This window comes from Perca flavescens, chromosome 3, assembly GCF_004354835.1.
Source record: "Perca flavescens isolate YP-PL-M2 chromosome 3, PFLA_1.0, whole genome shotgun sequence".
Taxonomy (NCBI): Eukaryota; Metazoa; Chordata; class Actinopteri; order Perciformes; family Percidae; genus Perca; species Perca flavescens.
Genome location: NC_041333.1, coordinates 41,840,318 through 41,861,459, shown reverse-complemented (window position 1 = coordinate 41,861,459; position 21,142 = coordinate 41,840,318). Strand labels below are relative to the sequence as shown.

Here is a 21,142-nt window from a genome sequence, read left to right as displayed (position 1 = left end):
GCAGCTTCCAGTATGAATGTGATCAGATCAGACTGTGGTGGTACTGGGCAGCTTCCAGTATGAATGGGATCAGATCAGACTGTGGTGGTACTGGGCAGCTTCCAGTATGAATGTGATCAGGTCAGACTGTGGTGGTACTGGGCAGCTTCCAGTATGAATGTGTGAATGTGAAAGGTCGTTGTTGCAAATGAGAAATTGTTCTCAATCGACTTAAAAAAAAAAATGCATGTGAATATTGTTGCTGGGAGGTTTGATCTGGGAAGGATGTAATTTTTTTTTTTTTTATATATATATATATATATATATATATATATATATATATATATATATATATATATATATATATATATATATATATATATATATATATATTTATTTCCACCTTAAGACAAGTCTTTGTGTTTTGGGGGGGTAAAGACAGAGATGTCTGCAGTGTCTCTGTGTTGTGTTGGAGGATGCAGTGTTTGTCTCTCTCTCTCTCTGCTGCTGCGACTCTCCGTCCTTCAGGTTTTGCAGATGTTTCTGGGGTCACCATGGCAACAGTAGCCAAGAGCTGTTGCTATGTGCCTGCATCTCCGCGGCAAGAGATACAGGTTAGATAACAGGTTATTATATAAACATGGATGGCTGATGGAGGAGACATCAGGTTTTAGAGAAACATCAGTGCAGATTCCTTCATCGTAAAACTGGACTTTTATGGTTAATGTGGATGAACCATATGTACACATTATACATATGTACATGTGTACATATGAAATATATCTCCGACATGTGAATCTGGTTTAGCTTTCAGCAATTCCCAAGCATTTTCTGCATGAAATGCATTTTCTAGTTCATGTTGAAGTCTTGCTTTGTCAGACCTTCCTCCACAGCCCTGCGGAGGAAGGTCTGTCAAGTCCACACAGCATTCCTGGTTGGGAGAAAAACATGCTCTGTTTTATTGGCATTTCTTTAAACCAATCACAATCATCTTGGGCGGTGCTAAGCTCCGGACGGAGCCACGGTGCCTCCGCTAAATAGCCTCAGGGAGGAACTTGTTTTGGTGGAACGTATACGTTCAAAAGTAAATTTGGTTGTTTGAGGAGCAGTTAACCGTAGTCCCCCGGAGGTTAGAATGCCAACACAGAGACAGAGGAAGGAGACGGACAGCCGGAGGCACCGGAACAATACTGGAATGACATTAGCTTTTTAGTTTAAAGTGTCTGTCTTCTTCAGTCTCTGACTGTTTGAAGCAGACAGCAGGGATTAGTTTTTCATCTCGGTGCGTCCCCCTCGGGTGGTGCAGTCTGCTCCCACACAATCAGGATTACTGAGAACACTCCACTGAGACTCCACAGGCCACTGTTCCCAGTGGAGGTTTTTTCAATTCTGTTACATAGTGCAAACATGAAATATAACCGTCTCTATAATATCACGGCAGGTCCAGACTTGAACCCATATGCAGAATGAGCCGAGGAGAAGGGCAGCCGTTGGTAGAAAGGAATTAAATTAAAGAACACAAGGAGAACTTACAAACAATGTAAGCTGGTGAAAATCCAGAGCACAGGGAAAAAAAAAACAAATGCAACACAAAAACACAGAGAAAACTCCACATAAGACCTCTCTGTCTATCTCTCACCTGTCTCTCTCTGTCTCTCACCTGTCTCTCTCTGTGTCCTCAGTCACCACTGGCACAGGCAGAGACTTCTCCCTATAAGAGACTAGGAACTAACACCAGACACTGTAGTTAGATATATGCCAATCTCAGACTCTGTGTCTCACCTGTCTGTCTCTGACCTCTCTCTCTGTCTGTCTCTCACCTGTCTCTCTCTGTCTCTCTCCTGATTGTATCTCTCACCTTTCTCTCTCCTGCCTGCCTGCCTGCCTGTCTCTCACCTGTCACCCCCTCTCCTGACTGTCTCTCTCTCTCACCTCTCTCTCCTGACTGTCTCTCTGACTGCCTGTCTGTCTGCCTGCATGCCTGCCTGCCTTTCACCTGTCAGTCTCTGTATTCTCAGTCACCACTGGCACAGACAGAGACTTGTCCACATAAGGGACTACAAACTAACACCAGATTATTAGCTGAAAGAAACTAATTACTGCATATGATCTCACGTTGTGATATTCCAGCTCTTCTTATCAATCATATTTATAATAGAGCCATGTCAATTATATAGTGTGGCACTGATTGAGCGCACTTGGCCTGTTCAGCACCATCGCTGTCCATCAGCTGTCGCTGTCCGTGGTGCTGAAACATCTTCACTTGACTGGCAAACTGTTTGCTTTGTTCGTTAATACAAACTTGTCAAACGTGTCTTTTCTTTGTGTTTTATTTGACTTATAGGCTTACTTGGCTCAACAAGTGACACATAACATGCATTCATCGGATATTTTACCTTTTTTTTTTTTTTTTTTTTTTGGGGGGTTATAATTTTAATGACTTGGTAGCAGAGGGCCCCATGATGAAGGTCCGCCCCCACTGTACTGAGAGTCTAGCTCCGCCCCTGCCAGACACTGTAGTTAATCTCAGACTCCGAAGTCAGCTGTTAGAGACATAAAGACTGCAGACACATGTTTTTGTCCTAACGTTAACGTTCGATTGATAGGGCCCATGACTTTTAAGTGCAATCCAGTTTAGGTTTTCAGCATTGACACGTATTTTCTGCAGGAAAGTTTTCTAGTTCATGTTTAACCCTCGTCTTGTCTCCCCGTCGACCATGCAACTGTTGGTTTTTCTTGGTCAAAATGTTTTGGTCGACTTTTCGATTTTTTAAAATGTTTTTCTGACATTTTTGTCACTTTTCAACATTCTTTTATCAATTTATTTTCAAATGCTTTACAATTGAATAAAACACCCAAATTCAATGAAAGTAGTGAACTGATCATTTATTTTACTTGCGAAGAGCGTTTTTGATAATTTGGTTGAAAGAAACACAAATTTCTGATATAGAACCTTTTTGAAAATGGGTCAGATTAGTCCTGAGGACAACAGGAGGGTTAAGGTAGTCTCTCCTATAGTCAGACCTTCCTCCACAGCGCTGCGTAGGAGGGTCTGGCTAGTCCACACAGCATTCCTGGATGGGAGAAAAACGTGCTCTGGTTTATTGGCATTTCTTCAAACCAATCACAATCATCTTGGGCGGGGTGAAGCTCCGGATGGAGCCACGGTGCCTCTGCTAAATAGTCTCAGAAAGGAACTTGTTTTGGTGGAACATGTGTACATTCAAAAGTAGTTTTAGTCGTGCAACAGAAAACTCCGATTGGACAGATAGTCTAGCTAGCTGTCTGGATTTACCCTGCAGAGACCTGAGGAGCAGTTAACCATAGTCCTCACAAATCCACCGGAGGTTAGAACCCCGACACAGAGACCGAGGAAGGGGACCGCAACGGAGCAATCCCGGAAACTAAACTTGTGGATATAGACTAAATCTTTTATAACGAATGTTTTAACGTTCGATACAAACATCCGAGCAGTTACACATAGTCCTCAGCCGGCCCAAATGAGGATTTTTATCGGACGTTCTCAACCGTCCACAGGAAATATAAATATAAAAATCGGAGTGTATTGATTAACTTTATGTGGTTGAAGGCTTCAGATTTGATCGCCGTTCCTCTGTGGTTAATGTCTCTTCTTCGTTGGTGTGTTTCAGCTGCTGGCGCCGGCCGTGGACTGGTTGGACTTCCTGTCGTTCTCGCTGTCTCCTCTGGATCTGAACGACACCGAGCCCGTGGTCCTGTACGCCCGAGAGTACCTGCAGCAGGTGTCCGAACTCATCAACAAGACGGACCGCAGGTCAGCCACAAACGCCCAAAAATACACCAAAATATCAAAAATAAATTACAAATATAGACTTAATTTACATGTCTAAGGGAAAAGAACATGACTGGGAATTACCCATAAAATTTGCATTTCTTCAAAGAAAATTAATTTGTATTTACACAAAAAGACAGAAGTTGGAATACATTAATAAAATATTCATCTATTTATTTATAGATATTTTATAATGAAACTGTTAAAGTTTAAAACTGTAAATACATTTCTTAAATTACAAAATAGAGAAAAAGAAGTAAAATAAGTTTTTACAGAAGTAAAGATCCTTCATTACATATTATATTTATATCTTTTCAACGGGTTCGTCTGTCGAATCAAAAATTATGCTCAACAACTTCTATCCTACTGTATAAATTAGGTGTCTGTCCCTCACCTGTCTCTCTTTGTCTCTCTCCTGACTGTCTGTCTCTCCTCTGTCTCTCTGTCTGTCTCTCACCTGTCCATCTGTCTCTCTCCTGCCTGTCCCTCTCCTGCCTGTCTGTCTCTTACCTGTCTTTCTCTGTCTCTCTGTCCCTCTCCTGTCTGTCTGACTGCCTGCCTGCCTCTCATATCTTTCTCGGTCTCTCTCCTGACTGTCTCTCACATGTCTGTCCCTCACCTGTCTGTCTGTCTGTCTGTCTCTCACTTGTGTCTCCTGCCTGTCTGTCTCTCACCTGTCTCTATGTCCTCAGTCTGCTGAATAACTACATGATGTGGACGCTGGTTCAGAAGAGCGTGGCCAGTCTGGATCAACGCTTTGAGAATGCTCAGGACAAACTGCTGGAGAGTCTCTACGGGACCAAGAAGGTACTTTAACTTCTCCGTTATATTATAGTCTCTACGGGACCAAGAAGGTACTTTAACTTCTCAGTTATATTACATTATCTACGGGACCAAGAAGGTACTTTAACTTCTCAGTTATATTACATTATCTACGGGACCAAGAAGGTACTTTAACTTCTCAGTTATATTACAGTCTCTACGGGACCAAGAAGGTACTTTAACTTCTCAGTTATATTATAGTCTCTACGGGACCAAGAAGGTACTTTAACTTCTCAGTTATATTACATTATCTACGGGACCAAGAAGGTACTTTAACTTCTCAGTTATATTACAGTCTCTACGGGACCAAGAAGGTACTTTAACTTCTCAGTTATATTACAGTCTCTACGGGACCAAGAAGGTACTTTAACTTCTCAGTTATATTACAGTCTCTACGGGACCAAGAAGGTACTTTAACTTCTCAGTTATATTACAGTCTCTACGGGACCAAGAAGGTACTTTAACTTCTCAGTTATATTACAGTCTCTACGGGACCAAGAAGGTACTTTAACTTCTTCGTTATATTACAGTCTCTACGGGACCAAGAAGGTACTTTAACTTCTCAGTTATATTACAGTCTCTACGGGACCAAGAAGGTACTTTAACTTCTCAGTTATATTACAGTCTCTATGGGACCAAGAAGGTACTTTAACTTCTCAGTTATATTACATTCTCTATGGGTTATATTACACTTCTCAGTTATATTACAGTCTCTACGGGACCAAGAAGGTACTTTAACTTCTCCGTTATATTACAGTCTCTACGGGACCAAGAAGGTACTTTAACTTCTCAGTTATATTACAGTCTCTACGGGACCAAGAAGGTACTTTAACTTCTCAGTTATATTACAGTCTCTACGGGACCAAGAAGGTACTTTAACTTCTCAGTTATATTACAGTCTCTACGGGACCAAGAAGGTACTTTAACTTCTCAGTTATATTACAGTCTCTACGGGACCAAGAAGGTACTTTAACTTCTCAGTTATATTACATTCTCTATGGGACCAAGAAGGTACTTTAACTTCTCAGTTATATTACAGTCTCTACGGGACCAAGAAGGTAGTTTAACTTCTCCGTTATATTACAGTCTCTACGGGACCAAGAAGGTACTTTAACTTCTCAGTTATATTACAGTCTCTACGGGACCAAGAAGGTACTTTAACTTCTCAGTAATATTACAGTCTCTATGGGACCAAGAAGGTACTTTAACTTCTCAGTTATATTACAGTCTCTATGGGACCAAGAAGGTACTTTAACTTCTCAGTTATATTACAGTCTCTACGGGACCAAGAAGGTACTTTAAGTTCTCAGTTATATTACAGTCTCTACGGGACCAAGAAGGTACTTTAACTTCTCAGTTATATTACAGTCTCTACGGGACCAAGAAGGTACTTTAACTTCTCAGTTATATTACAGTCTCTACGGGACCAAGAAGGTACTTTAACTTCTCCGTTATATTACAGTCTCTAGGGGACCAAGAAGGTACTTTAACTTCTCAGTTATATTACAGTCTCTATGGGACCAAGGAGGTACTTTAACTTCTCAGTTATATTACAGTCTCTACGGGACCAATAAGGTACTTTAACTTCTCCGTTATATTACATTATCTACGGGACCAAGAAGGTACTTTAACTTCTCAGTTATATTACAGTCTCTACGGGACCAAGAAGGTACTTTAACTTCTCCGTTATATTACATTATCTACGGGACCAAGAAGGTACTTTAACTTCTCAGTTATATTACAGTCTCTACGGGACCAAGAAGGTACTTTAACTTCTCAGTTATATTACAGTCTCTATGGGACCAAGAAGGTACTTTAACTTCTCAGTTATATTACAGTCTCTACGGGACCAAGAAGGTACTTTAAGTTCTCAGTTATATTACAGTCTCTACGGGACCAAGAAGGTACTTTAACTTCTCAGTTATATTACAGTCTCTACGGGACCAAGAAGGTACTTTAACTTCTCAGTTATATTACAGTCTCTACGGGACCAAGAAGGTACTTTAACTTCTCCGTTATATTACAGTCTCTAGGGGACCAAGAAGGTACTTTAACTTCTCAGTTATATTACAGTCTCTACGGGACCAAGGAGGTACTTTAACTTCTCAGTTATATTACAGTCTCTATGGGACCAAGAAGGTACTTTAACTTCTCAGTTATATTACAGTCTCTACGGGACCAAGTTACTTACTGCTGCTAGTTACTGCTAGCTCCGAGCTAATGTGCAACTCTCCGTCAATTTTTATAAAACTGTCCATGTTAGAACTCTACACAGCTGATTTCTCACATAAAGTCTCCGAAGTGAATTTAGGGACGAAATTGGAGACAAAAATTGTAAAAAGCTTTTAATTGATCACAACGGCAAGCCGCCATGGCTCACTCCCGATCTCGGATCCACTGCGTTTCCTTGGGTTCCCGGATGTTAACCCTGAATCTTATGCATTGTATTTTGTAGCTGAATTTGGTATATTGAAGTTTTAACGTTGAATTCTTGAACATTGAAAAATAAAGGGAAAAATGAATTGTTCAGAGGCAAAACATTCAGTGCTTTTTAATTTCAAAATGTGATGAAACAGATTTACTTCCATATTTCAACCTAACATTTGAGAGAATACAGCTTTAAGTTGCTTCAGCGTTGACTTTGTGGGTCTGACTTTTCAGTCAGTCAAGTTTGGTCCATGATTTGTAAAGTCTATGGTTCCTAACTGGCTGTGACTGGTTCCTAACTGGGTGTGACTGGTTCCTAACTGGCTGTGACTGGTTCCTAACTGGCTGTGACTGGCTGTGACTGGTTCCTAACTGGCTGTGACTGGTTCCTAACTGGCTGTGACTGGTTTCTAACTGGCTGTGACTGGTTCCTAACTGGCTGTGACTGGCTGTGACTGGTTCCTAACTGGCTGTGGCTGGTTTCTAACTGGCTGTAACTGGTTTCTAACTGGCTGTGGCTGGTTTCTAACTGGCTGTAACTGGTTTCTAACTGGCTGTGGCTGGTTTCTAACTGGCTGTGACTGGTTTCTAACTGGCTGTGACTGGTTTCTAACTGGCTGTAACTGGTTGTGTTGCAGTCGTGCACCCCCCGCTGGCAGACGTGCATCGGGAACACGGATGACACGCTGGGCTTCGCTCTGGGAGCGCTCTTCGTCAAGGCGACGTTCGACAAACACAGCAAAGAGAAAGTGAGTTTACACCTGACTAAAGATGATGATGATGATGATAATCACCGTCTTGTTTCAACTGCAGGGAAAATCGAATCACCTGTCCGTCTCTCTAAATGCCTTCCTGTCTCTGTCTCTCTGTTTGTGTGTCTGTCTCTCTCTCTGCCTGTCTGTCTGCCTCTCTGCCTGCCTGTCTGTCTGTCTGTCTCTCAGGCCGAGGAGATGATCAACGGGATCCGCTCAGCATTTAAAGACGCTCTGGACCGACTCAGCTGGATGGACAGCCACACGAGAAAGGCTGCTAAAGAGAAGGTAGGCAGAGAGACAGACACACAGAGGCAGAGAGACAGACCGACAGACAGGTCTAATGGTTTTTGTCCCTCTTTAGGCCGATGCTATCTACGATATGATCGGGTTCCCAGAGTTCATCCTGGAGCCCAAAGAGCTGGATGATGTTTACGACGGGGTGAGTGACATCACAGTGACATCATGTCTGATTTACCTGGGACAGGTGGGACAGGCTAGACAAGGAGAAAGGGCGGGACAGGGAGACAGCTGGGAAAGGGGAAGACAGGTGGGAGAGGGAGTCAGCTTGATGAGGTTGATGTTGATGTTTGAGTGCAGTTTTGTGGCTCTCTGCTGCCCCCTGCTGTATTTTTATTTAGACAATTTAGTGAAGATGTTAAAAAAGATAAAGTCAAACTTATCATCACACCCAGAATCTGCAGATGTTTTTTAGTTTTTACAGTTTTCAGCGGTGATCCATCAGGAACATCTGCAGAGTGAAAAATCTGCAAAAAATGGACCAACAAACAATCAGTTAGACTTTGTCGTAATGCAGACAAGTTTTGTGTGTGTGTGTGTGTGTGTGTGTGTGTGTGTGTGTGTGTGTGTTTTATTATTATGTTTTTGTGTTATTGTTTCAGTATGAAGTGTCGGACGACAGCTTCTTCCAGAACATGTTGAACTTCTACAACTTCTCAGCCCGAGTGATGGCCGACCAGCTAAGGAAGACTCCCAACAAAGACCAGTAATACACACACACACACACACACACACACACACACACACACACACACACACACACACACACAGACAGACAGACACATTTAGTCAGGAGTCGCATTCACAAAACTTGAAATCTTGAAAGCTGGGTTGTCAGGTAGTACCACGACACACATCCTACAGTCTGAAACACATTTGAGTCATAGGGCCCTATTTTAACGATCTGAAACGCAAGTATCAAACGGGAAACGCAAGTAGCTTTGTGGACGGATCTCGGGTGCTGTTGTTATTAATTATTGATTATTAATCCGGCAGGATAAATGACTCTTGCGCCCAACGCAAATCTAAGCGGACAGCGGGAGCACCACCTGCTCCTGTTGTGCCCCTTCGTCCTCCCATCACTCCATCTCCGTCCACCCGCTCCACCAGGAGCGCATCGCGCATTGCCACTCCAATCCCGCCGTAGTTCAACATCACGTCTCGTTAAGTCCTCTAATATTTCCTCATTTATGTCATCAACACATCCATGATTCATGGAAATGTTGTGTAAAATACAACAAGCTACAAAGTGCCTCCTGATCTATCCAAACACCTGAAGCGCATTTTCAGTAATATTTTTCCTTGTAATTATGTATGGTTTGCAAAAATGGGAACTGCTGTGTCCGTGTATATGAGAGAAGCAAAGTGTGTGTGCGCGTTGTGCACACGCTACATTATGACCAAGCATGCGCCCCTAAAATAGAATCTGAATAACTGAACAACTGCAAAATAGCACCAGGGAATGTTTGCGCCTGAACACGCCTCCTCTTTTCGCTGAACCGCCCCCCAGGAGCGCAAATACATTCCCTAATTTACTGACTCGCGTCTTTGGAGGGAAAAGTCACTGTGCGTCGGGTGCAAAATAGGAATTATACATGCGTCTGTGTACAAAGTCAATTGCGCTGAGTGCAAGATAGGGGGCCCACAGTGTATCTTTATGACATCAGGAGATTAGCGGGACAAACGACCAATCAGAGGCAGGCTGGAGAAAGAATTAAAAGCACAGAGACTCCTGCGCAAACCACTGGGAGTGTTGGCAGGTGTTCTTCTGAAGATACTTGTGAATACGACTCTGTGTGCATTTTGGGTAACTGGTAGGAGCCTACATTAACTCCTCTCCTTGTTTCCTCTCCTTGTTCCCTCTCAGGTGGAGTATGACTCCTCCTACAGTTAATGCATACTACATGCCCACTAAGAACGGCATTGTCTTCCCCGCCGGGATCCTGCAAGCCCCTTTCTACGCCCACGACCACCCCAAGTCTGTTTACCTCTCCATCTACCTGTCTTTCTGTCTCTGACCTATAACACCTGTTTAACAGTAAATACTTACAGAAGTGATGATGTTTGTTGTTTCAGGGCGTTGAACTTTGGTGGGATCGGAGTGGTGATGGGTCACGAGCTAACGCACGCCTTCGATGATCAGGGTGAGTTTGTTTACTTCCTGTTGACTTGGGACAAGGAAACAACGTATTTTAAAGCTAATACATGCACGTACAATTACCTATATCAATAGAGCTTCATACAGTCATTTTTTTCTTTGCGTGTTGCACCTCCCCTGTGGCTCTTTGGTGCCCCCCAGGGGTGGTGCACCTATTGAAAACAGCTGGTTTAGGGTCCTTGCCACCACGAGACAAATCAGCATTGCAAATTGAACATGTAGTTGGACTTGAATGGCCTTCTTTTGAGTGAAAGTACTGCCAAACAACAACTTTTTCTGCTCACCAGTTCCATTTTCACTTTCTCACAGCCTACTGCATTGAACGGTCCAACTACATAAACATCTTCACTTAATCAACGGCGCCATCCTTACGTCGACAAGAGTAGCGCGCGTAGTGCAAGCGTAGGGTTCAGTTTGTTGGGAAAAAATTCTAAGGTTCGGCAGAAACCCAACCCCGTCAAAAAGTCCAATATTCGGCAGAATCCAAAACTGAATTCTGGCTTCGGTGCATCCCTAGAAATGTCACAGTGAACGTTTTGGATTGCCGTGACCGAGAGAAGTAAATGAAAGAGTAAAATGACTGTTTATTAAGATGTCTCCCTCCTGCCGCCAGGTCGTGAGTACGATAAAGAAGGTAACTTGAGGCCGTGGTGGCAGAACTCTTCGGTGGAGGCGTTTCGCCAGAGAACAGAGTGCATGACTGATCAGTACAGCCGCTACACCGTCAATGGAGAACACGTCAACGGGAAACAGACACTCGGAGAAAACATTGCCGACAACGGAGGACTGAAGGCTGCATACAATGTTAGTATGATGTTGACACAAACTGAACCGCACTTTTGTTTCTGTTGATGGCCTATGTTCTGCTTCTCCAGATGTAGAATAAAGTTATATGCTGATGACAAGGCGTGTGTGTGTGTGTGTGTGTGTGTGTGTGTGTGTGTGTGTGTGTGTGTGTGAAATGTGTCTGGGAGAGCTTGCCTGTTATTCATGAATTTAAACATTTTACAGAATTAAATATTTCCTGTGTGTAATTGTGAAAACCTCTCTTGAATCACGGCGGAATGAAAGCTATGTTGCTCCCCAAACACTATTACAGTAGTCGATATTGATGTGTTCAGGCCTATCAGTCGTGGATCCAGAAGAACGGAGCGGAGAAGAAGCTTCCTGCCGTCAACCTGACCAATGATCAGCTCTTCTTCGTAGGATTTGCTCAGGTGAGACATTGATGACCAACAACAACACCTCAGTTAGGCCTGCTGCACACTGCCTGCGTGGCGTAAGCGTGTTAGCTGCGTGGCGTGTCTGTTTTTTATTTTGGCTCCCATGTTGGCAGTTTAGAGCTTGCACACTGCTGAAAACACGCAATCGTGTTGGAAGGGTTTCCAGGCAAAAAAAATATGAAAATATGTTTATATGTCATTTTGACATGAATACATTTAATAAATGACATTTTGATGTTTCTAGGTTTTGACATAAATGCAGATATTTAATGTAATCTGTTGAACTCCTTTTTAAATTGTATTTCAATTGGATTCTGATAAAACAATAACATGTACTTCATTATATCAGGAAAGGGAATTGAAATATAAAAATATATACTGAAATACTGTATGTGCAAACAAAGTTTGAAGAACACACTATTTCATTTTATCAATGGGAAACCGACAAGGCTAGCAACAGCAGCGCCGCTGCTAATGTTTGACTCTCCTGTGTGTGTTGTATATTTTCCAGGTGTGGTGTTCTGTCCGGACCCCCGAGAGCGCCCACGAGGGTCTGATGACCGACCCCCACAGCCCGCCGCGGTACCGAGTCATCGGCACACTCGCCAACTCTCCAGACTTCAGCCGCCACTTCAACTGTCCCGAGGGGACGCCAATGAACACGGGGCAGCGCTGCGAGGTCTGGTAGACACACCAGCCAATCGAAGGGGGGAGGGGGCGGGGCCTATTCGCTCAGTCTGTTAAAGGAGACCTGTTACAAGTTTGTTTTTTCTTTCATATCTATAATGTTACAATCTCAGATGTTAAACATTAAAACGCCACAGCTTCAAATCCCTGTGAATTTTAGGCAATGTTTTTGTCACTTTAATTTTTTTCTCGCTCACTTTATGAAGCTTTTTTTAACATTTTTTTATAACACATTAACTTTTTTTTAAAAGTTTTTTTGTAGTTAAATATACAGTCATACAACTGTTATTACACAGATATTTCTTATATTAGTGTTTCTGTAATGTTACAATCTCGGATGTTTGTGTCAAACGTTAAAACACCAAAGCTTCAAATACTGACATAAACGTATTTAAATGAAATCCCTGTGAGGCAAAACCTCATAGTTCAGATGGATCTCATGAAATGGCGTATGTATGACACTCCAATTCGTATGCCATTATTGCCGTGTTATTAAGACGCATACTCGCTTTTTAGCGTGTTAATAAACGCCATTTGGCCTCCATTGACTTGCATTACCTTGCAATTGCGTGTGAATTGACGCCGTAGAGAGTAGTATAAGGGTGAAAATCTGCGTAAGGAGGTTGGTCGGAGTGGAGGACCAGGACTTTCACCCAGGAGACCGGGGATCATGTCCCGCGTGTCACGTTTCCTAAAGCCAACCCCGTTTTTCTTTTCTTAAACTCAAAAAAGCAGTGAGATATAAAACAGGATGTCATCTGTATACAGGATTAATCTTTTTTTCGCCAACATGTTTTTTAGATATAAAACAGGATGTCATCTGTATACAGGATGAATCTTTTTTTTGCCAACATGTTTTTTAGATATAAAACAGAATGTTGTCTGTATACAGGATGAATCTTTTTTTCGCCTACATGTTTTTTAGATATAAAACAGAATGTCGTCTGTATACAGGATGAATCTTTTTTTCGCCTACATGTTTTTTAGATATAAAACAGAATGTTGTCTGTATACAGGATGAATCTTTTTTTCGCCTACATGTTTTTTTAGATATAAAACAGGGTGTTGTCTGTATACAGATACAGGATTAATCTTTTCTTCGCCAACATGTTTTTTCCAAATGATGTACAGATTTTTAGATGATCTGTGATTGACTTTAACAACAGTTTGTATATCTCTGCCTAGCTTTGGGCAGAGCCTTTAATGTTTACATCTTCAGTCTCTGCCCCTAAACGTGTTCAAGAAGAAACACAAACTACGTACGAAACTGTTTATAACAGGTCTCCTTTAAGAAACCGCTCGGGGTGTCAGGTTGGAAACCTGCCTGTTTAGTCAGACTGTTACCGGACAGAAACGTTCCTTGCTTAGCCGGCTGGTTAGTGTCTTAATTAGAGGAGTTTATGTGGAGGTTATTATGGGATGTTGCAGGTTTATTAATGTTGTTTGGTGGAGACGATCAGACTGACTTCCTGTCTGGAAACTAAACTAAACGGACTCAGTGGACTTCACAGAGACACAAAGGACCGATGATGAAGATGAAGCTATGGGACAATGTCACTGATTTCTGCTTTATCACCGTTATTATTGTTATTGTTATTAATATTAATGGGCCTTGGGTCGTTTGTGTGTTTGTTGAATGAACGCACTCTCTGACATCACTGTGGCGTGTGTGTGCGTGCGTGCGTGTGTGAGCTTGTGTGTGTGCGTGTGTGAGCACGTGTGTGTGTGTGTGTGTGCAAGCATGTGAGCGTGTGTGTGAGCATGTGAGGGAGTGAGCATGAGTGTGTGTGAGCTTGTGTGTGTGTGTGTGTGTGGCGTGTGTGCGAGCGTGTGTGCAAGCATGTGAGCGTGTGTGTGAGCATGTGAGGGAGGGAGCATGAGTGTGTGTGTCGCCTCCTGATGCCACTGCTGTCCAATCCCGTGCAGCTCCTGTGTGTGTCGTCATTTGTTCAGCAGAAGAAGCTGCTTCCTGCCAAAGATGTTTCTGTGTGTGTGTTTGTGTGCATGTGCGTGCGTGCGTGCGTCTGTGTGTAGATGTAGAATAAACTGAGCTTGTTGTCTGTGTCCTGAAGGGGGTGTCACCGCTCTGCTCATCCAATCAGAGCGCTGCGTTACAAACATAATAAACACTGAATATAATAAGTCACCGTCTGCTGTCGTTATGCTGTCTCAGAACATCCCATGATACACGTGTCATCTACTTTACTTCAAAATAAAAGCATCTGTACCACCATCAAAGAATCATATACAATATCTCTGAAAGCAGCTAAATGTACTTAAAGTATCAAAGTAAAAGTACTCATTTTCCCCCCCACTAATTGGCACTAAATCCTGGTTTAAATTAGAAAGATTAGAAAACACTGAAAATCCCTGATTAGTTCTGCTTTCAATACTGTAAAAGTGCACGAGTGCTATCCGCAAAATATACTTTTTTTTTTTTTTTACTGCTAGTGAATAATTACATTGTTGAATTATAGCAGCTAAATGTTCTCAACGTATCAAAGTAAAAGCTGTGTTTGTTCAGCACTTTTCAAGGCAATTCAGAAAGGTGTGTGTGTGTATGGGTGGATGAGTAGTCGTGAGCAAAGGCCTGTACTACAAAGCAAGATCAACATGTCCTGGATCTCTTTCAGTAATCCGGCTTCACCTAACCTAACAACCGCGGTGCCGCATAAACTGCATCACGACGCTGGTTATCAACTAGTTAAGTCAACTCAGGGTTCCCCAATCCAGTGGCGTGCATTCACATAAAAGAGGCGGTGTTTGCACAGTATGACCAATCGCAAACATCTACCAGAGCCGCATATTTTAAACAAGAAGAGCAAACTATAATTCTACATAAAAATTAAGAACACAAACCCGTTTTACAGGCAAAATGCAGGAAGGAAAGCTGGCAAAAAAAGCAGACGCTGTTTTACGTAAATCACAACGCTTATCCTATCAATAACACTTCCAGTGGTGTAGTCTACGTGTTAGTAAGCTCCAGGATTTCTATATAGGCTTACCACTTAAAAATGCCCAATGACACGTAATAACATAGGCTACTTTCCATTATATTTTTGATACATTTTGAATTGTCATCCGTGCTTTTTTCTTAACATCTATAGGCTGAATAAAGGTATTTTTTTTACCGTAAATTGGTGCATTAAAGTGTATCGGAATGCAGGCAATGAAGTCGTTGAACATCCCTGGGGGAGGACACCCAGGCCCCCCCACTATGATATGCCCCCTTTCTCCCCCAAAGGCAGATTCTGGCCAATATAAAGTACAATACACCCACTATAATAGCCTACATTAGACTACACTGGTCACTTCCACATCAGTCAGACACAGGATCTGACCATGATTACACTTTTGCTTTCCGTGAACTGTCGTTGCTTTAGCTATTTATTTCAGTTGAAACCCTGGCAGTGGTAAGCGATTGTGAGAGAAAATAAAAAAAATATCAAAACATAATTCTAACCGATGTGCGTATTGCCAATACACAGCTGAAGAAGCCGACAAATAGCCTATATGTAATTCACTCCTCTTAAAATCTATATCTTTCATAAAGATACCCATCAGTGACTGTTAACGGGGTTGTCGGTCTCTAAATGTTTTAACCTTTATGAGCACACCCCTTTCTCCCCCCCCTTCTCTCTCCCTCTCTCTCTCTCTGCACTGAGCTCCGCCTGATCTTCTAAGAACGGTGACGCCGTTATCAATCGACCTATTGATTGGTCAGTAGACGGTGCTTTAACACCGGTTGATCTCTGATCTCCAACTTAACCTGCTCCCGACCAGGTTAGGTGTTCAGCATGAGTTACCACGGCGATTGAACCCGGTAACAAGTGATCCACCTTTGTGATACAGAAAATCCTGGGTTGAGCCTGAAGTTAGCTCGTTAATGCCAAATCCTACTTCGTACTACAGGCCTCTGGTGTAAACACTCAGGATGAGTTGGAGATGAAGTTGACAAGATGGGATTTTTATTGTTTACCCCAATTAAGGCAAAATCATGATATAAAAATTACCAAAATTTAAGGAAAGCAGAAAGTAATTTGACGTGTGAGTCAACACAATCATATAATACAAACATACAACTGTTTCCTAATTGACCTTAAATTGACCTTCCATGTGGTTCTCCTCAAGCTCTCCATCTTGAGCAAATACAACTGCTCGTCTATATAGCCTGAAGCCCCGCCCCTCAAATTCAAACATACCAACACAACAATACAATGCAGGGGTGGCTCAGGTGAATAGACAGTAAAGGCTCCATTCAGCCAAAATTCATGTATCTATGAAGCTAGACATTTCCAGAATATCATTTATGTAATTCACATTCACATTAGACAAAGCCACCAGACATCTTGATGGCTAATAATTGTATTACTAAAAATTCATGTCACTTCCTGTTACCCCGGAAGTCATTTAAACCCGAGGATCGCGGCAAACTTTCCCTTTTAACAAAGAGAGCACATGCTGGGAAGACCAAGATTAAATGTTACCCTCTGTTACCTTTCAAACTCAATAAATACACGTAGTTAACAGAAGACATGTGTTGCGTGGTTATTATAAACTGTCATGTTTGTGTAGAAGTAAATGGTATGGTCTTAAACAATCAGAGAATGCTGTATTGATGGTTGTAGCAATTGCATATTATACATCACCGCCGTGTTAAATGTGTACACAAGAAAGCTATGGGATTAGTGTGAAGAATTGGATGAATGACGAGGTTAACAGATGTGGTAATTAACAGAACATTAACATGCTAAATAAATATACAGGCAACCTTTACACTCAGTCCTTGAGAGATAAAATAGGTAGCGCATGGCTACCATGATGGCAGTGTGTGTGTGTGTGTGTGTGTGTGTGTGTGTGTGTCTGTGTGTGTGTGTGAGAGAGTGTGTGTCTGTGTTTGTTTCATTAAGTATTTTATTATGAAGGCGTGACAGCCGAGTCTCGTCTTACAGGAACTTACAGGTGAGTGTTTGTTTTTCGGGAGGGGACGCGGAGGAAGGGGGTGGGGTTAACATGGGGTTGGGGGGGCTTATAGCAGCCAGTCTGCAGCTGCAAACTGAACACACACACACTGAGAGAGAGAGACAGCTGGAGCATTACCTGAGCCCGAAACCGACTGCACTCACAGGTGAGTCCAAAAAGGTTTGACTATTTATATTCTACAGCGCTGGATGAAGTATTCAGATCCTTTACTGCAGTAAAAGTACTAATACTACACTGTATAAATACTCTGGTACAAGTTAAAGTCCTGCATAGAAAATGTTACTTCAGTTAAAGTCAGTAACTAAAGTAACTAGTAACTAAAGCTGGAACAGATGAATGTAGCGGAGTAACTAAAGTAACTAGTAACTAAAGCTGGAACAGATGAATGTAGCGGAGTAACTAAAGTAACTAGTAACTAAAGCTGGAACAGATGAATGTAGTGGAGTAAAAAGTCCAATATTTCTCTATGAAATGTAGCGGAGTAGAAGTAGAAAGTGGCATGAAATGACAAGACAAGTATAGTACTGGAGTAAATGTACTCAGTTACTTTTTACTGATTGTTCTTTTAGTTAGCTTAAAGTTATCTCCTGCATGGTGGAGTTAGAGAATTGTAGTGCTGAAAAAGCGACAAAAACATTGAAAAAACATTAAAGAAAGAGTGAAATAACGAGTCAAACAGAGGAAACATCAACAAGACTAACAAATGTTGACATAAAATGTTGCAGAAATATTGAAACAAAAAAGTCTGTGTGTGCATGTGTCTCTGTGTGTGTGTGTGTTTGTGTATGTGTCTCTGTGTGTTTGTGTATGTGTCTGTGTGTGTATGTCTCTGTGTGTGTGTCTGTGTGTGTCTCCGTGTGTGTGTGTTTCTGTGTGTGTGTGTGTTTGTGTACGTGTCTGTGTGTGTGTTTCTGTGTGTGTGTGTGTGTTTGTGTACGTGTCTGTGTGTGTGTGTTTCTGTGTGTGTGTGTGTGTGTGTGCGTGTGTGTGTGTGTGTTTGTGTGTACTGGAGGAGGAAGAAGAGGAGGATGAGGAGGAGAGGGGAGCAGAGGGAGGACGGCGCCACACTCATCGCCATGGAAAACGAGCCGGACAAAAGCTACGGCAGCATCACCATGGTAACACAGAGTGAAATTATTATTATTATTTTTTTATCTTTTTCAGACATTTGTCTAACCGACATGTTCCTGATGATACTCACAGACTTTTACTCACGTTACATTTTCACTGCTACTTGTAACAGAGTATTTTGACAGTGTGATATTAGTACTTACGTTTCTTTGTGTTTTCCTTCACTAATGAGAGCTGATTGGATTCTTCCTGTCATTGTTAATGAGTCTCCATCACTCAGTCTCACTACATCACACCCTGTTTCCTGCTGCACACACACACACAGACACACACAGACAAATATTTAAAAAGGAAAGTTGTAACATTTGGAGAAAGAAAAAAAAGTTTTTGGAGTTTTTTAACTTCTACATTCATGACTTTTAACAACCGACAGATAGAAAAGAAAGTAAGAAATAGATCCAAAAAGAAATGACATCATAATTCAGTCTGACTCTAGCAGAGATGAATGGATGAATGGATGAAGAGATGAATGGATGGATGGATGGATGAATGGATGAATGGATGAAGAGATGAATGGATGAAAAGATGAAGAGATGAATGGATTAATGGATGAATGGATGAATAGATGAATAGATGAAGGGATGAAGAGATGAATGGATAAATGTTTCTCTGTGATTCTGTTTGTTTCATCTTTGCTGAATGACTCTGTTTCCCAGAATGCACCTGTTAAACCGCGAGACAGGAACGTCTTCAGCGACGGCTCGACACGAGTTGGTGAGTAAACCAAACGCTCCTCCGAGTCGCTACACCTGAACAGGTGGGAGAACGTGGGGGGGGGGTTAGTATCTTGGGATGGATTTACGAAAAAACGCCACATAAATAAAAGACGAAAACTAAAAAAAATGGAGAAAAACATTGACATTTTTTTCCAAATAAACCTCGAAAAAGACGACAAAAAGCAGGAAAAATACTGAAAAGGAAACAAAAAGTTCTGAAGAAGCCCAGTTTGGATTACGGAGGGGTTGTAAATTACTGTTTTACTTTCAACAGACATGCGCACACACACACACACACACACACACACACTTGTGCTTTCGACACTGTTTGCTGAGGATCCATGTTGAAAAAAAAGTGAACGTTCCGTGAACCGCTGCCCATTGCGAGTCCACCGCGCCACTGATTTAAATCTACATGTCCTGCTCAACTGTCCGATATCTCCTCCTTTTCTCTGGTTCGTGAGAGAGCTCCAGGCAGCGTGCAGCGGGGTCTGACAGTCCACTGTCACGGCAAACTGTGGACCTCCTGAAATAAACTCAATTTTCGTAAAACGGTCCGTATTTCAGCTTTCTATAGTTGATTTCTCGCATAAAAAAGTCTCAGAAGTGAATTTAGTAAGGCAACAGCAGATGAACAATGTATAAAGTGTCTGAGATCTGCGCGACCTAGATTTAGAAGACCAACTGACCTCAGATCAGTTAGTGGTCTATGTAAATTTTGGGGCGCTACAAAGATAGAAGGTAGAGCCAAATGAGAAGGAGTTGAGGAGCTGACGTCAACTCGATGGCTCGTTGAGGTTAGCCTGTTTTCAGTAGCAGTTTCTAATAATGAGATTTGCAGAGGAAAGAGGAGTCAATGGGACTCTGAGGTTCTATGTGTGTCCTATTTACCCTCCAAACTGTCAAAAAATGTTCAACTAAGACAAAAAAATCAGTTTGCATTCTATCAGCCCTTCAAAGACAGACCGAACATGTCAAGTAACTTGCTAGCTAATGCTTCACAAACGTCCTTTCCAAACTGTGAGCTTTATTTGAAGTCTGACTAAACCACTAAATGCACGTTAAATTGGGCTTTTATTGTGAAGGGAAGTAGAAAAGCTGCCGTTTAGTTCATGAGACGATAGGAGATAATAAAGTGTGTCAGCCTCTCAGTTAATGAATGTTAACCTTTATGGAAAGTCTCTGTGTGTCTCTGCTGTACAGTATTTAAAATCTGTGGTTCAACAGAGGGGTAAAGTAACTAAGTAACTTTGGTCCAACCTGTACTCTCTGTCTCCATGTTTGTGTGTCTGAGTGTCTGATGGGACAACAATCTGTGAAACTGGTCCAGTATTAAACCAGAACCAGGCTGTAATGTAACCCTACAGGACTAATGTTCAGCAGCAGTTAGAGTCCACTAAAAGTTCTGACAGACTCAGATTATTATTCTAAGTGTCTGACAACATTATGGGATGGATCCCTACAGAGATAGACCTTTTAGTTTAACATGAAACAGCCCCGAAATCGCCATCACCAAACTCCACCAGACTCCATGTAAATAATCAGGACTTTTAGCGTGTATAGAGCCAGCATATCTCCACCAGACTCCATGTAAATAATCAGGACTTTTAGCGTGTATAGAGCCAGCATATCTCCACCAGACTCCATGTAAATAATCAGGACTTTTAGCATGTATAGAGCCAGCATATCTCCACCAGACTCCATGTAAATAATCAGGACTTTTAGCGTGTATAGAGCCAGCATATCTCCACCAGACTCCATGTAAATAATCAGGACTTTTAGCGTGTATAGAGCCAGCATATCTCCACCAGACTCCATGTAAATAATCAGGACTTTTAGCGTGTATAGAGCCAGCATATCTCCACCAGACTCCATGTAAATAATCAGGACTTTTAGCATGGTAAAACACACTTCATTCAAAGTGGACAGAAACTAAATAAAACTACCAAAAGCCGTCTTGGTTCATCTTTCCACTGTTCCAACAATCACCACTCTGGTTTGGTTGAAATAAACCCTTAATTCACCCATTTACATGTGGAGATATGCTGGCTCTATACACGCTAAAAGTCCTGTTTATTTACATGGAGTCTGGTGGAGATATGCTGGCTCTATACACGCTAAAAGTCCTGATTATTTACATGGAGTCTGGTGGA

At 41.9% G+C, this 21,142-nt stretch overlaps 2 protein-coding genes across 3 annotated transcripts in view; both read left to right on the top strand.

Annotated features, from left to right (window-relative positions):
• Window positions 1-12,318, top strand: part of ece2b (endothelin converting enzyme 2b) — a 37,764-nt gene extending 25,446 nt beyond the window's left edge. For both annotated transcript variants that reach the window (XM_028574370.1, XM_028574371.1), the window contains 11 exons: window positions 3,630-3,772; window positions 4,483-4,597; window positions 7,678-7,788; window positions 7,981-8,079; window positions 8,156-8,233; window positions 8,694-8,797; window positions 9,959-10,069; window positions 10,168-10,235; window positions 10,863-11,053; window positions 11,371-11,466; window positions 11,984-12,318. In XM_028574370.1, coding sequence (XP_028430171.1) covers window positions 3,630-3,772; window positions 4,483-4,597; window positions 7,678-7,788; window positions 7,981-8,079; window positions 8,156-8,233; window positions 8,694-8,797; window positions 9,959-10,069; window positions 10,168-10,235; window positions 10,863-11,053; window positions 11,371-11,466; window positions 11,984-12,160 — 1,293 coding nt within the window. In that variant the 3' untranslated portion in view covers window positions 12,161-12,318. The remainder of the gene's footprint in view (window positions 1-3,629; window positions 3,773-4,482; window positions 4,598-7,677; window positions 7,789-7,980; window positions 8,080-8,155; window positions 8,234-8,693; window positions 8,798-9,958; window positions 10,070-10,167; window positions 10,236-10,862; window positions 11,054-11,370; window positions 11,467-11,983) is intronic.
• Window positions 12,319-18,170: 5,852 nt separating this feature from the next.
• LOC114553048 (anoctamin-7) overlaps window positions 18,171-21,142 on the top strand; it is a 34,356-nt gene continuing 31,384 nt past the window's right edge. The window contains exons 1-2 of the mRNA XM_028574144.1: window positions 18,171-18,260; window positions 18,930-18,987. Coding sequence (XP_028429945.1) covers window positions 18,171-18,260; window positions 18,930-18,987 — 148 coding nt within the window. The remainder of the gene's footprint in view (window positions 18,261-18,929; window positions 18,988-21,142) is intronic.